This window comes from Agelaius phoeniceus, chromosome 10 (assembly GCF_051311805.1).
Source record: "Agelaius phoeniceus isolate bAgePho1 chromosome 10, bAgePho1.hap1, whole genome shotgun sequence".
In the NCBI taxonomy this organism is placed as follows: domain Eukaryota; kingdom Metazoa; phylum Chordata; class Aves; order Passeriformes; family Icteridae; genus Agelaius; species Agelaius phoeniceus.
Genome location: NC_135274.1, coordinates 23,930,790 through 23,946,457, shown reverse-complemented (window position 1 = coordinate 23,946,457; position 15,668 = coordinate 23,930,790). Strand labels below are relative to the sequence as shown.

The following is a 15,668-nucleotide window of genomic DNA, read 5'->3' as shown; positions in this document are numbered from 1 at the left end:
AGGAGAATAACCAGAGATGCTGCTTCCAACCACACAGGGGAAAAGGAGGCTGCAACAGGAAATTGTCTATCAAAATGAATTTAAAATTATTTTCATATGATTAAAATTACCTGATGAGATTTATGTGTGATAAATTAGGAAGTACCTAATGAATCTCGTACCCCATGGGGAATTATTACCAATTAACTCGTGAGGAGATGAGACACGAGCTCCATGATGAAGATGTGGGTGGAGGAAATGGGACTGACCCCAGGCTGGAGGTTCCATCCCTGGTGGTTCCATCAAGTGCCTGATTTGCTTGCTCTGGCAGCTTGGGGTGTTTGAAATTTTGAGGATTGGACAGGAATGGCAGCTGGGGAGAGTGACAGGAGCTCATTAAATGGGTGGCAGTGAGCCCCAGACCATGGCCTGTGTGAGGTTCATTCCCTCTGGGGCAGTCTGGCAGGTCCCTGGAAAGTCCCTTTGGGGTTTTTCTACATCCACACACAGGTTTGGTTCTGCTCCAGCTGAATCCCAAGGCTTGGCTCCTGAGGGCTACAGGGTTAATCAGGATCCTATGTGCATCTGTGGGTTAGGGGTGCAATGAGTTCATTCAATGCCAAAGCCATGTTTTAATGTGAAAGGGAAAATAGACCTCATTTTAGTGAGGTAAAAAAAGGGAGGAATCATCAGGCAGGAGTGTTGTGTGCCACCAGCTCCACCTGGGATACAATCATGTTTTCTCTTTCATACAAATTGGTGAAATTTGAAGGAAAATGAAGAGACAGTGATTTTTATGGCCATTATTTCTTTTGAAAAGTTTTGAGAAAGAAAACCTTGAGATGTTACTTATTTGCACTTTCCTCAGTGTCAGATTCATCCAGAAATTGTTGACCTTCATCTTGTTTGGGAAAAGGCAGATTTGATACTGGAATAGACCTCTCCTAAACCAAACAAAAAAGCTTTCCTCATTCCATAATCATCTTCTCTTATAGCTTCATCCAAAGACTGTTAAACCAAGGAAGGGCTCACTCTTCAGTGCCAGGCATTGTCATTATGACTTTCAAACCCATTGTTTTTCCAGGAGAGAGAACCAAATTTCAGTCCCTGTTGCTTGGTTACAGCCCCTCCAAGCCTCTTGGAACCCATGGGTTTGTAACACCTCAGAAAAGCAGGCATATACAGCTTTCCCTTCAATTATTTATGCAGCCAGTTGTCGATTCCTTTTTGTCTGGTGACCCTGATGAAGTGTTTCACTAACTCCACTCTCCTCCTGCCCAAGGCTTTATTCTGTTGTCCTTGGCTTTTCCCTGGGAATGCTCTCCAAGTGGGGATCAGATATTTTCCTGGAATCCTGAATGGGCAGAAAGGAAGGTGTTGCCTGGGTAACTCAGCAAAACAACCCAAACCTGTTGGTTTGAGTGAGCGTGTGCTGCTTGCCTGCCGAGGCACAGAGCAGCACTTGAGCACCACAAGTGAGCTCCTCTCCCTCTTCAGGGCCATGCACATCACACCTCTGAAACACCCCAAGAAATTCTCTCTTTCTAACTGACTCCTCCAACACGAATGCCCTGGATTCCTGGATATGTTCAAAGCAGGTAAGATAATAAAAGTTGGCTTTCTGCTGGTGCCGAAGGGTTGTTATGAGTTTAGGTCTGATTTTACTGGTGGCATGGACCTGATGGTTTGATAACAACAATTTGTATCAAATTAACACCAAAAAAAAAAAAAAAAAAAGGATTTTACATAAAGAACATAAAATTATGTCAATAATTTGATTTATCCCTGAATTAGATTTACCTAAACTGATTTATCCCTGAATCAGAAAAAATGTTATAATAGAGAAATTTCTTTCAAGTATCCTTTAGCAAGGATTAGAAAATGTCAGCTCAGAAACTCAGCCAGTAATTGCAGACTTTAAAGCCAGACTGCTCATCCAGTCTGGTCTTAACAAAGTCAGTGGCTGGGAATCCTGTGTGAATGCTGACCCTGGGCACAGGAACAGAATTTCTGCTCCCACAGTGCCAGGATTTCATGGTCTGAGCATCTCAGTTATTTCTGTATAAAAGGAGGAGGGATAATATTATTTCCTTTCTTCCTACTCTTTGTCTGTCTGCTCTGTTCAATTAGAGCACAAACCCTCTGGAGCAAACTCTGTTTTCCTGCCTTTCTGTGGTGCCCAGAACAACGGGGCCTCTGGTGGCCTACAGCAGTGAGAATAATTGGGATTGTTTCTGTCATTAATCAGACCTCAGGATGAGCTGGATTCTGCCCAGATCCTACAGATTTCATGGACATGCAGGGAAAAATCCAGTGGGACAAAAAGAAAAGATGTGAGAGACACAGGGTTGAGACCGATGCCCACCCTGTGTTTACCCAATTCAAAGACAAAATTACTGGTCAAAATTAGATAAAGTTGGAAAAAAGATTTCTTTCTTGCAGAGCTGGGGACACACTGCTGAATTTCTTGTCAGAAGCACATTTTTATGGGCAGGTTGTAAAGATCTGAAAAATAGTGTTTATAATGGAAAGGCCGACACCATGTAAAATATGTCGTTCTTCTGGAATAGCACAGAGATAATTTTTCATGGGCTTTATGAGGAATGCATTTGCCATAAAAGATCTGAAGCCCATTAGGCTGTGATGGGGACCAATACCTTTCATTTTATAGACAAAAGAAAAAATGGTAAGTAGAAAGGCCCCAAATTACAATCCTGTTTGATTTAGATATTAATTTCTTTATTCTTAGCAGACAGAGAAATGATTTGCTCAAGTGACCTGATGAATCTCTTAAAACCCTGTCCTCGCCCACCCCGTAATAAACTCAGTACTTAGCACATAAAGTTTTAATGAAACCTGGGTGGAATGACTACTTTGTTAAATTTCACATAATGATCTGTCAGTTCAACATTTGGAACCACAGAATGCCTGTGCATGGAGCTGAAATTCTCTAATTACCATTATTCCCCTCTGCTTTGCTGGCACGGTGAAATTTGCCAGCAGAATTTCTAAGAGAAAGTTTTGGAGCCTTCAGCAGCCATTGGGGAAAGCATAGACCCTTCCATGCAGAAAGACCTTACAATGATCAGCCTTTGTAGTGACCTAAAAGAGAAAAGAGAAATGTGAAGGAAAAGGAGGATAAGGAGTAATTTTTCTGTGAAGAAGCTGCAAGGTAGAAGTCTAAACCGCAGAGGTTTTGACTATATGACATTTCCAACTGAATATCCCAGGGCAGAGAGGATTGTGGACTTTTCCCACATTGATTTTAATCTATTTACCCCCTCTTTTTTCAGGACAGAGCCCAGGAGCTGAAGTGAGGAAGGGGCTGTGCCTGTGGTGTGGGAGTTGCAGATCAACAGGGCACAATTTACAGCTCCATTGTAACCTTCCCCCAAAACCTGGGTCCCACCACCACTGTTGGAGTTTAAAAGCCCTCTGGGAACTTCAGCAGGGAATAACCAGTGCCCACAACCACACTGGGCTGCTGCAATCCCACCCTGGAGCCCTGCCAGCACCTGCACTTCGTCTGGGTGAGCAAACAAAAATCAAACGCATTTCGAAGGGAATAATTCACTGGGCCGATTCTCAGAACCTACAGCTTTAATGTTTTAAGAAAAATATAATATAAAAACAGACACAAACCTAGCCTGTTGGTTCCCACCAAGAGAAGAATCTCTTGTTCTCATTCCCAGCTGCAAACCTGAAGAAGGAAGCCTGGAAGATGTTCCTAAAATGGCTGAGCACGTTCAAATGAGGCAAGAACACCCAACAGAGCAAAGAGGTGCCCATAAAGAACCTTCCTGAACATCACATAAAACCTGAGCCTCTTTTTATCCAACAGATACATTAATAAGGAATTTAACAAGCCACTAATGAAGCAGGAGATCTTTTAGGCAACAAAAATACGAACTTCAAGTGAGCAAAACTGTGAAAGGAATTGAAAGTGAAGCGGCCGGCGCGAGCAGACCCGAGATTCAGCTGGATGATCATGTATCCTGCTACAGGTATCACCAACCTATCTTTAGGCACCTTCTGGAAAGCCAGCTCACTGATACCAGCTGGATCAGCCCAGGAATTTGTTTGATGTGCTTAAGAGGTTGGTAACAATAGCTCCTAAGGTGACAGTGGCAGCAGCGTTGCGCGGTGACGGCGTTTCCTTGGAGACAGCGAATCCATCCATTGGGATCCCGGCAGGTTCCCCCTCTCCAGAGAACCTGGAACTCCCTCCCTGAGCAGGGCCAGAGATGGGAAGATAAGCCCTGCCTGTGTACAAATAGCCCTGTGCAAGATGTGAGGATTTTATGCAGCAGCCAGACATGTCTGAAAGGTAGGAGGGTGCAAGGAGACACGAACCTGTAGTCATTGCTTGACATGCTTTGACAACAAAGATAGAGTTACAGGATTGAGTGTCTTTTTAAAATGTACCAGCCTGTATTGCTGAAGGAGATTGCTGTGCAGGGAAAACAGGAGCTCAAACAGAGCTGTTTTTCTTGGTGTCAGTGCCTGATTGCTGGAAGGAAAAAGCTGTCCCAACAAAAATGTTGAGTTTGTTGTGAAAATGTGTGGATTGAGATGTGGGCTTTGCGTTGGTGCAAGCTGGATCCATGAGGAAAATGTTAGTTAATATGCTAAGAGTGTATCATTATGGTGATGGGACCTAATTAAGTTAATTATGTCTTGGGGGGGGCAATTTTATGAAGCATAAAGCAAGATAATTGATGCTGCAGCTATCAGCAAGGATGCTTTGTAGCCATAACTTACAGGTGTGTTTGTCACTAAATTACGCTCAGAAGAACTGCTTCAAAATGTTGCATAATGTCTCCTAAAACTCCTATAAAAATAATTGAAAGGTAATAGAGCATGCAAACACTGTGTCCATATCTTCTACTCTCCTAAGTTCAGAGAGTTCTCATAATAAATGTTTGCATACAAGCAGAGCTGCTCTGGAGCAGTAAATTGTGTGCATTTGAAATGAAGCACAGCCTGAATTCTGAGTTTGCCATTTCTTAAATACTTTCACAAGCTGTGCTGGTAACTTATCCCTTCAGCTCATTTATGGCTTTGGCATTTGCCATTGACTGGGACAACATAAATAATTGGGTGTTTGGAACCTGGGAGTGTTCACTTATGTGTGCAGGTGGTTTGGGCAGGTCCAGAACCTCTCTTAGAGCCTGCAAAATCAGCAGCTCTCACCCAGTGATACAAACCCTTTGCTTTGGGAGGATTTATTGCACTTAGTTTCTCTAGTTTGGAAATTTTTTTTCTATTCCTTCAAGAAGATCTTGAAACACATTTGATTTGGTGCCTTCCTTTAGAATGGTGCACCTTTTTCTCTTGTACAGCATCAGGATTGAATGATCTGAGAGCACTTTGCTGCTAAATGAGAACCTGACCAGAACTCACTGAGCTCAACCACAGGAGCAGGGCCCTTTCCATCAGATGTGGGCTGTGATTTGGTGGGATGCAGCAAGCACCACAGGAATCCTGACTCTTGATATGTGAAGAGTTATAAATAACCCTACTACTTGTTCTCAAACCTTTTATCCAGGGCATTTCAGATTTAAGGGGAAAGCAGCTGGGGCTCAGTGAAAGCTAAGCCTGCTGGAGGATGCTGATTCCTGAAGAGCAGCTGGGGATAAGGCTGTGAGAAGCTAGACCAGACCCCAAAACTGCTCAAAAGGCTGGGACAAAAAGCCTTTCAAACCCCAAATGCAAGAGTTTGCCCATACCCCCTTTATCCTCACTCCTCTTTAGCTGAGCTCCCCATTTTCTGTGCAGCAGAGCCGAACCTGAGCTGCAGAGTCTCAGATGTTTGTTTGTGGAGGCTGCTGTTCCATCAGGAGAAAGGATTTGACTGACACTCCTTTTTTAACAGCCAAATAGCTAAAATATACACAGGAGGGACTTTTCACTCTGTTTCTCACTCAGTATCTTTCACTGGTGCAGTTTCAGAAGCAGCTCAGCTTTAGCTCTTCAAAGTCTTTTTGTGGCTTTTAATGTGTCCTGCACTGAAAGGCAGCTGGACTCAGGGGGGCTTGCACTGCACTCAGGAAACCTGGAGCATCCTGGGCTCTCTGCAAACCTGGCCAAGGTGTCTGAGAGCACAGCATTCCCAGCCCCTCAGCTGGCACTGACATCCTGATGAGCTGGGGCTTTGATCAGGGAGCTCAGCAGTGCAGGATTTTCCAGGGTACAGCCCGATATCTCCTCAGTTGTGCTCTGGAAAAGGCAGGAACTGTTCTGTTCTCATTCCTGACAGTTTGCAAAACGTTTCAGGCACTGAATTCCTCCCTGGGACTTCCACTGAGGAGAATAATGTAAAATGCAAGGGGGGTGGCCACCAGTGCTTCCAGTTACCCCCCAGCCTGTGCTCCCTCTTGTCAGCTCACAGGGAGCACTCCAGACTCCAAGGTGCCTGCAAAGAATTGTTTAGTACAGTTTTGTGGGGTTTTGTTTATTACTGAGATGAAAAATAATTTTGTAATGATTTGGTGTCAGCAGCAAAGCTGTAGCCATGATAGGAACTGGACTGAGGGCCAGCCTCAGAAATTAGGAGCTGGTCACACACAAGATTTTTTTCCTCCCATTACCTTTTGAAGTTTCCTTTCCAAACCTCTATTACAGAATTCTTAAAATATAGTCAAGTACCTCTGCTTAAAAGACATCATAAATAGTCCCCCACAGCCCCCAAAAAGAGGGAGAATGGAGGAATGCAATTGCCACAGAGGGTTTCCATTAGTGAAATTAATTCTTCTCTCATAAGAATTTAGGCCCATGATTTATGATAACCACCAATTTCTCACTGCAGGCGAAGTGAGAGGAAATGACTCAGCCTGGACAGACATCATGAATCTAATTTTTTTTCCCTTAATGCTTGACATAATCTAGTGTGCTGCTCCCAGAGGTGTCATTGGAGATTCATATCCAGCCAAAGGGCCTCACAATCAAGGCAGGAAATTTTGTTCCTTTCATGTATTGTGAGATCTGTAATTGCTTGGAATTGCATCCTGCCTCCTTCATTGCCACTCCTTTTGCATCCATTCTGCAGCAAAACAGGAAGGTAAACAAAGCAAGGGAGGGAAAAGCTGTGTGGCACTTGGTGCTCCAGAAAAATCTCCTGTGACACAATGTGGGGGTCCAGCTGGTGCTTATTAAACCCAGGCAGTTTTGAGATGAAAGATGTTTCTTTCTGTCACTCCTTCCCGTGGAAATCTCACTACCCACCTGACTGGGGAAGTTGTATCCATCACATATTTATTTTTTTTCTGGAACTTTATGTTTCACTTGCCATCACCAATGCAGAGTTTTGTGTGTGGGTTTCCTGCCAGGAGATCAGAATAGATATCATGTTAAATGGTTCAGCTGAAATGTTTTATCCCACATTTCCAGGGGCTGGGAGTGCATATTCCTGTCTCAGCAGAGGAGGTAGTATCTAGCTGAGAGGAAGGTAGGTTTTGAAAAGTCTTGCAGTTATAAATAGTCATTTGAATACATCCTAAAAGATCACTTTCAAACTGAGCAAAATAACAGATCTTTCTCTTAAACACAAAAGAATTTCTACAAATTTCTTTTGTCTGATCTTATTTAACATAAAAAGAGGCAACAGCAGAACAAACAGCAAGATAGAACGAAACAAGAATTCCCAGCACTTTTTTATTTTCTGAGGGTTTTTTTACCATTTACCCAAGGTAAATCCTCTTTTCACAGGGCTGCTGTGAGTGAATTCCTGCTGCTCTCCAGCACACACCCCCCAAGGGGCTGCTTGCCTCCAGGTGACCTCAAAAACTCTCTGAGTAAATATCTGTTATTTTCCAAAATGCTGAGCCCACGCAGCTTCCAGGGTGTCCTGGTTTAGGGCAAATTTGGTAGAGAATCTCCAAAAGGGGCCCCTCCAGAAAGCAAACCCACACGGTCCCTCCCCGCAACCGGTTTGGGAAGGATTCCTCGGAGAGAAGTAGAAAGAACCTGTTTATTTAACAGGTACAGCACACAAAATGAACAATACTGGATGTCACCACTCTGAAAAAGATGACAAATTCAGAGAGTCTCCCTTGGGGTGTTGGCTCTGTTCTCAGTCCCTCCAGCCTGGGGCAGCTGCTGCCCAGAGTAGGCCGCGCTAGGCCACAAGGGGCAAACTCTCGGTGTTCCCAGGCCCCAGACCAGAGCAGGTTCAAGCAGGTCCAAAAAAAGGAAAAGAGAAACAGTCCAGGAAGAAATTTGGACTGTTTAGCTAAACTAGCTAATGAGCAGAAGCAAAGCAGAAGCAAGAGCAAGAGCAAAGTGAAAAGCCAAGCAAAAAGCAAAAGCAGCACCATGCACTGCCCCGTCTCTGTGTCCCGCCAGCCGTGGGGGAGCGGCTGATGAGAAACCAAAACAAAACTTTCACCCTTCAGAGCCAGCCTTGAAGGCACAGAACATGATATCCAGCATAAACAGAACACGTGAATGGGGATACAAGCACCATAACGTCACCCTAGGACACTGGGAGTCACCTACAGCTCACTGGGGCTGCTGTGACCCCATTAAACCCCCCCAAAAAGCAGAAGGGAGCAGAGCAGTTTGTCAGGGCTGCTCCTGCACTGAGCTCACCAGGACACCTCTCCTCACCAGGGTTTGCCAATAATCTCTCATTGTGCATTTTAACCAATGCTCTGCTCAGCCTGTTACTCCCACTATGAGACATTCCTTGCCTCCCTCCCCAAACCATTTTAAAGCTGCATTTTTATTTCGTTTTATTTGGTTTATTTATTTTATTTATTTCTGGTTTATTTATTTCATTTTTTTCTGTTTATTTATTTATTTCTGCTCCTGACTCCAGTGGTTTTATGATGCTGAGGCTCCCTGACAAGAGCTCCCCAAGCTTGTAGAATAAACATCAAATTACATTGCTGGATGCATACCCTGACCAAATTAAATCATTGTGTTCAACTGTTCTGTGGTAAATTCCTAAATTGCAGCTGCCAGCCTGCACATCCTTCAATCCCTCTGAAGCACAGTTGGAGAAATTGCCCCATTTGGGGTGTATAAAATGTGACTTTTAAGTGTTCTTAGGCAAGGGACTAAGAGAGCACATGAACACATGGCTTCAGGCTGAAGGTTGGACTTGGTAACCTTGGAGGGTTTTCCCATAATGATTCTATGATTTGAAGACTCTATTGAGTAAATTCAGGTTTTTTCCAGATCTCTGATGTTCTAGGATCTCCAGATCCTAGAACACATCGAAGAGACTAAAATAAATACACTAATATTAGTAAAACAATGAATTAAACTACATGTACAGTGGAATGAAATGAACAACTGAGGTATCTTTTCATCCAGCCCAGATCCATAAAAGCAGGGCTCTCCTGGGTGGAAGGGAACAACCACATCATGCTGTTGGACAAGTTCAACTCTCCCTTTTTCCCAAAACTCAGTTTTTCTAACAAACTGCCAGGAAATTTCTCTTTCTGGTGCTTGGACACACCTGTGAAAGGCTCCTGTGTGTAAGGAAATGCAGGTCAGGTGAGGAGGTGCCCATGGTTTGGCCTCAGGATGTGGCTGCTGCCTGCTGGCAAGTCCTACCCCCAGATATTCTGCATTTTCTGTAATTATTTTCTGTAATTATAAAACAAACCCAACAAAATTTGCATTTCCCTGGACAGAACTTAGGCTGGCTCAACATCTCCTCTCTAGTTCCTCAGGTCTGACTACAAGCAACCAGAAGTTCTTGAACTCCTACTCCTCCTGCTGCTCCATCCTGAGGGATGCTCACAATATTCTGCCAGTTTTACCCCAAAACAGAGGAACCCTCGGGCAGAACTGGGACCCCAGGCTCCCTTTCTCAGTAAGTGTTGGGTTTCCCAGTCTGATTGCAGGTTTATAGAAAAGAGACATTGAAGAAGAGGCGCTAAGGCAGAAATCTCCTCCTCAGCTTTGAAGAGGATTTTGTTTACCTCCTTTTATCCTCCAAAACTGGGGTGGGGTGATGTTGGGAAGGATGAAAGTTTGACAAGAAGGTCTCACAGATATGTGTGCTTAGCAGAAAGATTTTTGAATGTAGAGTCTGATGAAGGAATAGAGATGGAAGCAAGTTTTGATACAGAAGAAAAGAATTGCTGAGCCAGTCTGACTGGATAACCAAGGAGGCAAAGGGTCTGTGAGTTAGAAGGGGTTTTTATGGCTTAGAGCAAAGGATAAACCCACCCCAAACAAGAAGATGTTTTTACCAAGCAGAAAGAGAGCACAGGCAAACAAGGCAGCAAATGTGGCAAGGAGAAAAAAGGTCTCAGAATTTTCCACTGCAAGAAAACTGAAAAACAACTTCCAGCTGAAACTGTAATGTACTGACTGTTAGTGACTGGAGAACAGTAACATGAATATGGTAATTATAGTAGTTATGATAGGCTATAGATAATAGTTAAGGTATAGATTGGCTCTACTGTATGGAGATGCTCAGCAAAGCAAAGTCTATAATGCATTGTGACCAAAACCAAAGGGTCTGCAGGGCTGCCTGCAGCTGGAGCTGACAGCTGTGGGCACAGCTCTGTCACCCACCACCCTGGGCTGCTGTAACACCTTGGATGGAATAAACTGCATTTTGTATACAATAAACTGCATTTTGGATACAATAAACTGCATTTTGGAGAGCCCTGGAGTCCTGCATCCCTCATTTCAGCTCTTACAGAATATAAACAGGGTTCTGTTCTTTGGGGTGAGCTGTGGCAGGGGATTTGCCTCAGCCTTTGAGCACCAAACTGCAGCTCTGGGCAGGGGGATAATGAGCCCTGTGGAGGCTCCCTCCAAAATTTGAGCCAATTTATAGGAGTTAACCAGGATAAGCTGTGGCAACCTCCACTGAGCTGTGAATTCCCACAGCATTCACCAGCTCCTGCACGTGGCTCTGACTGGGGCATTTCTGCTGTAACAAGGCCAGAAATGAGAGAAAATGCAGTGCCAAAACCTCAAGAGCTTTTACTGATTCTTTTATATCTTTATTTTTCCCTTTTTTTTGAGCTTCCCTCTGACTCCTTCAAGTACCTTGGCTGGTGTGACATAGAGGAACACGGCGTGCGAGGGAATCAGCTCCTCTGCCCCCGAGTGAGGGAAGGTAAAGATCAAAAAGACACTTTGACATCTCAGCCCCAACTCCAGTGAGTCAAAGAATACACCCTTAAAAGGGATGAGCTGAAATCCTGCCCCTTTTCAAAAGAATGGCAAACTCCAGGATTTCAGCTCATAGTGCCCACGCTCGCTTTATTTTTTAATCATTAGGAAATTATCCTTTGTCATTCCCAAAATGAAAAACAACTGCCTGAACTGCAAACTGAAATTTTTTAGTATTAACGTGCTGCTGATTACTTCTCTCAGAAGCTGATTAACATTTGACTGTTCAGAATGCAGTAGCCACGTGCCAAACAGCCAAGCAAGAGGGAAACCCAGTCCTGCAAACAGTGGCACATTTCTTGTATTTTAAGACTAAATTGGCTCAATTGCAGTCTACAGACACTCTCAAGAACAGATGGGTTTTAAAATCCAGTATTTGCATGTTTGGGAGTAAACAGTGGAAAATTTCCAGCCAGTCCTTGCTTCAATCAGGAATTTCAAGATGCCCACAGCTCTAAACTTTTCATTAAGTCTTAGTGTGTGTGTGTGTCTCAATACAAATGAGGTTTGGAGTGGGGCTGTTGGGTTTTGGCACTGCTCTGGAAGCTGAAACGTTTTCCTTTTTCAGGACAATCAAAGGCTAACTCACAGTATGGCAAGGAATAAGGAGAATTTTCGAGCTCAGGTCCTTATGAACAACCTTTCAGAAATGGTTTTCATTCTGATCTGTAGCAGATCTGTCATTTACCAACCATGCACAAAGACAGTAGATTGCTGGCTGAATTATGGGCCTGGGAATGGTAAAAAAAATCTTCCCATTAATTTAAATCTCAGAAGCCTGGAAAGTCACACACCTATAATATTATATATATTTCTTCATTACAGAATCTTCCCAGCAATATATATATATATATTCTTCCAGCAAGTGAACTAAGTGCCAGTTCTGTATCAATCCTCAACTGTAAATCTTTTTCTCTGACCAGGGCCCTCAGAAGAAGAGCTGTTTTTCAGGAAAGAAGAACATACTCTGAAAAGAAGAAAACAAGTAACTGACACAGAGAAATGGGAAAAGAGGCTGCAAGAGAACTGGGAAAACTGTGCTGTAAAACTTTCTCCTTAACACTTTGGACTGTAGCTGTAAAGAAGCCAAATAATCACGTGCTGGCTGCTCGCTGCATTTAATAGATTTAAACCTGTGATAAGGAAGGTGTCCCTGGCTGTGGCAGGGGGTGGAATTGGATGAATTTTGAACTCCCTGCCAACCCAGCCCATTCTGTGAGGGCTCTATGAATATTTAAACCTGGCTGCTGCACAGAACTTTGGTGCCAGCTGAGTTTAGAGGCCAAACCAAAAAGCCACAACCACTCAGTCCTGCTCCCTCCCACACATTGGTAACCCCCCTCACAGAGGGAGGAGGAGATGGACACTCAAATTCATGCTTGAGAGATGGTTCCTTTCTTCCTTTCAAGGAGTCCATCTCTCTCTGATTCTGAGCTGGATTTGGCACTTGGTACCACCAATTGTTATAAGAGCAGCAGCATAAAATGTGTTCTCATTTTAACTGCCTCTGACTAATTCTATATTTAATTATATAGCTATTACAAAGCATGAAAAAAAAAAAGTGATTCCTCTTATTTTTGCCCTTCCCAGGAGCTGAACCTTTCCTTCCAGGACCTGGGTGATCTTTACCAGGTGGAAAACCTCAAGAGAATCCTCCGCAGATTAATTCGGGTGGAAAAGCTTTGGTTGGTGGACAATTCCCTGACAGACCTCAGTGCCATAAGGTTGCCAAGGTAGACAAAATGTCCTGGTTCTATTTTCATGTAATCTGTTTCTATTTTTATGTAATAGCCCAGAAATCAAGATTTTCCTGAAGTGACAGCTGGAGCAGGCTCTTGAGAGCTGCCAAATCTGCTTTTGGGGGCTGCTGGGGTGAGAATCCATCAGCTCATTGCTGAAAATACCCAGTGAGGAGATCACATCACATCCCCTTTTATTCCTGGGGAATAATTAATGAGTCCAGCCAGCTTCAGGGAGATCTGTGCCAAAAGGGGAAGTTGTTGCACACAGAAGGACTCTCTGTGAAGAGATGAGGGAGCACAACCCAAGCAGAGAGGCCATGACAACTGTAAATTTATTTTACCATCCATCTGTTGCTACTCTGCTGCTGTGTATTTAGGTGTATGGAGAGTTGTAGTACTGAGAACAGAAATAATGATGCATCTGCTGCACAAGATAAAGAAATAAGGGAATAAAATATAAACCAGTGTATAAAATCCATCCCTGTTGTAGGGGTTCTGTCCCAGATGTGATAGTGATGCCATACACTTTGTACTTTACAGATGCAGAGAGCTAAATGTAAATAAAAACCACTTTACATCCTTCAAACAGCTGCCAAAGATCCCTCAGATTCAGCACTTATCTCTTGCTGAAAACAACATCACGAGCCTGAGTGGGATTTCAGACTTCAGGCACACCCCACTGGAATCCCTCATCCTCAGGAGGAATCCCTGTGAGTTCCAGGAAAGATACAGACAGCTGTAAGTCTGACCCTCTCGTGGCTAACAAAAGTGATAAACCCAAAAAAAATGTTTGTCAGAGTTTCAAAGGAATGGGATCTCAAACCCAGCAAACTTTCTAAAAAAGCCTTTCCTTTTCCTGTAGTTTTAATGCTCTGAAATGCTCCAGGAACGTGGGTTAGTGAGCTATTATGTGGTAAAAGCCCCCAAATATTCAGAAACTGCCTAGGATGCTTTTTAATGGTGTGACTGGCAGTTCTGGAACTGAACTAAGCCCATGGATCAAGTTTAGAGAGAGTGAGCAGGGCAGATAAATTGGATTCCCTTTGATTAATAGAAACTACCTATTACTCAAACTCTCTTCAGCCTCCTTGCATCCTTGGTGGGTTCTGCCTAAATTGCATTACATGTCAGAGCTGGAATCAGGGGGATGTCTTGAAAGATGGGAGCAAAAGCAGCAGAAAATTGAGTTCCCTTCATTTGTTTTTTCTGGATTCCCCCTGTCCCTTGAGCAGCCTTTGGGATGGGCTGGAGATTTAACAGAGCAGCCTCAGACACTGGCAATGGAAATTCCAATCCAAGGCATTACAATCCAAGAAATTCAGGAGAATATAATCTATTCTAAGCCTCATGTTTAGAAAATCTGCATGTTTGCATGTTTTGCCCCACTACAAACACAGCCAGGTGTTGATATTTTGAAGATAAATCTTGCAGTGTGTGTCTGAAATGGGGCATATCTCCTCCCATTGCTTCCTGAGAGGGGGAAGAAAGAAAGGTGAAGTTTAAAATAAATGTTTAATGAAAACCTTTCTGAGTTTCCAGTATATTTCCCTTTAGTCTTGTGGGCATCCCTTTGGCAGTGGGCTGCTGATAAAGGCAGGGAGACAGACATGGAAGGGGAAAAGTACATTTTAAATGATGGATTTCACCTTTTATTAATTGCATATCTACAAGTCCAGGAGAACAAAAGCAGAAAACCACCTTTTAACAATCCCTAATTGTGTTTCTGCTCTCAATCTGTCAGTTCTTAGGGGAAATAAATATTGGTGCAATTTGGTATAACTCTGGTACTGTGTTCATTGTCAGTGTTGGAAGACAGATTCTTGAAGTGCTTTATTGGGTCTGAGGACATAAAGGTGGTGCCATGAAGTGAAATCTGAGAGTTTTAATTAGCTCTTTATCAGATAAATTCTGCAACAAATGACAAATCAAGATTTCCAACCCAAATCCATTTTAGATATGTTTGAATCCACTGTTTCTTTGTTATCAGTGCCTCTTTTGTTCTCAGCATTTCCCAAGATCATTATTCATCTCAATTTCTGGTTTTTCTTTTGTCTCCAAGTGTGTTCTCCAATTTGCCAAACCTGAAAATACTGGATGGCATCCCAAAACTGCCAGAGGACTGCTCACCCCCTGAGGCCAGGTTTTTTTACAGAATGTGTACCATACTCTAGCACAGTATTTTTGTAGGATCTCAACAGTGCTACAACCACCTTGCTTAGAAGAGACTGTAAATGCTGCTTATGGAAGTTCTATTTTTTTTTTTTTTTACTGGTCAAAGAGAGATTTAAACAGAAATAAAACATTTTTGAGTGCATTTGGGATACCAAGTAAGTATGGGTATGGATATGTAAATAAGACATAATGTTATACTGGATATCATGAGTTTATTAAAATTATTATTAAAATTTATTATTATTATTATTTATTAATAGCAAATTTTACATTTCTTATTAAAAATAGTGTGTGGTTTTCTTATCTAGGAGCTCTGTGTCAACAACAACTCACAATTATTGACTCCCACTGCATTTAATTAGGACATATCCAGGCTCAGACCCCAAACTCATTGTGGGAAATGACACAGGGATGAACACCCAAAGAAAAGGAAAACAAATCCCACAAGTGAATAAAAAGCCCCACCAATGTGCAAGTGCTCTTTAATGAGCTTTGTACATGGGAAAAGCTGAGCCACCCCAACCATTCTGACCCTAATAATTACAAAAGATCTTGCTTTGGAGTTTGGTGTGGCCAGAGAGCACTGGGGAGGGAAATCATGAAAAGGAAAGGAGATTTTTGTCTCTGCTGGCA

General features: G+C 43.0%; 1 protein-coding gene across 3 annotated transcripts; it reads left to right on the top strand.

Annotated features, from left to right (window-relative positions):
• Positions 1–1,366: 1,366 nt before the first annotated feature.
• Positions 1,367–15,268, top strand: LOC129124476 (uncharacterized). 3 transcript variants are annotated; one of them, XR_013183711.1, is made up of 8 exons: positions 1,367–1,577; positions 3,273–4,306; positions 9,652–9,802; positions 10,972–11,065; positions 12,045–12,163; positions 12,712–12,854; positions 13,453–13,601; positions 14,923–15,268. XR_013183711.1 is itself a non-coding variant. In XM_077184183.1 (8 exons), exons 2-8 carry the CDS (start codon positions 4,281–4,283, stop codon positions 14,946–14,948), a joined length of 729 nt encoding a protein of 242 aa, XP_077040298.1. In that variant the 5' UTR covers positions 1,374–1,577; positions 3,273–4,280; the 3' UTR covers positions 14,949–15,268. The 3 variants fall into 3 exon arrangements, 2 of the variants coding, with proteins under 2 accessions (XP_077040298.1, XP_054495464.2); XM_077184183.1 differs by having other exon boundaries at positions 1,374–1,577; positions 13,404–13,573; XM_054639489.2 differs by having other exon boundaries at positions 1,376–1,577; positions 13,404–13,601.
• The last annotated feature ends 400 nt before the right edge of the window (positions 15,269–15,668 follow it).

What these genes read in the sequence shown, in the direction of transcription:
- LOC129124476 (XM_054639489.2), top strand. Translation starts at nt 4,281, where the DNA reads ATGCAGCAGCCAGACATGTCTGAAAG. An exon ending in ACCCCAGGCTCCCTTTCTCA is followed by an intron (nt 9,803 to 10,971) that starts GTAAGTGTTGGG and finishes CTTTTTTTTGAG; the next exon opens with CTTCCCTCTGACTCCTTCAA. An exon ending in CTGCCCCCGAGTGAGGGAAG is followed by an intron (nt 11,066 to 12,044) that starts GTAAAGATCAAA and finishes TTCTCTGACCAG; the next exon opens with GGCCCTCAGAAGAAGAGCTG.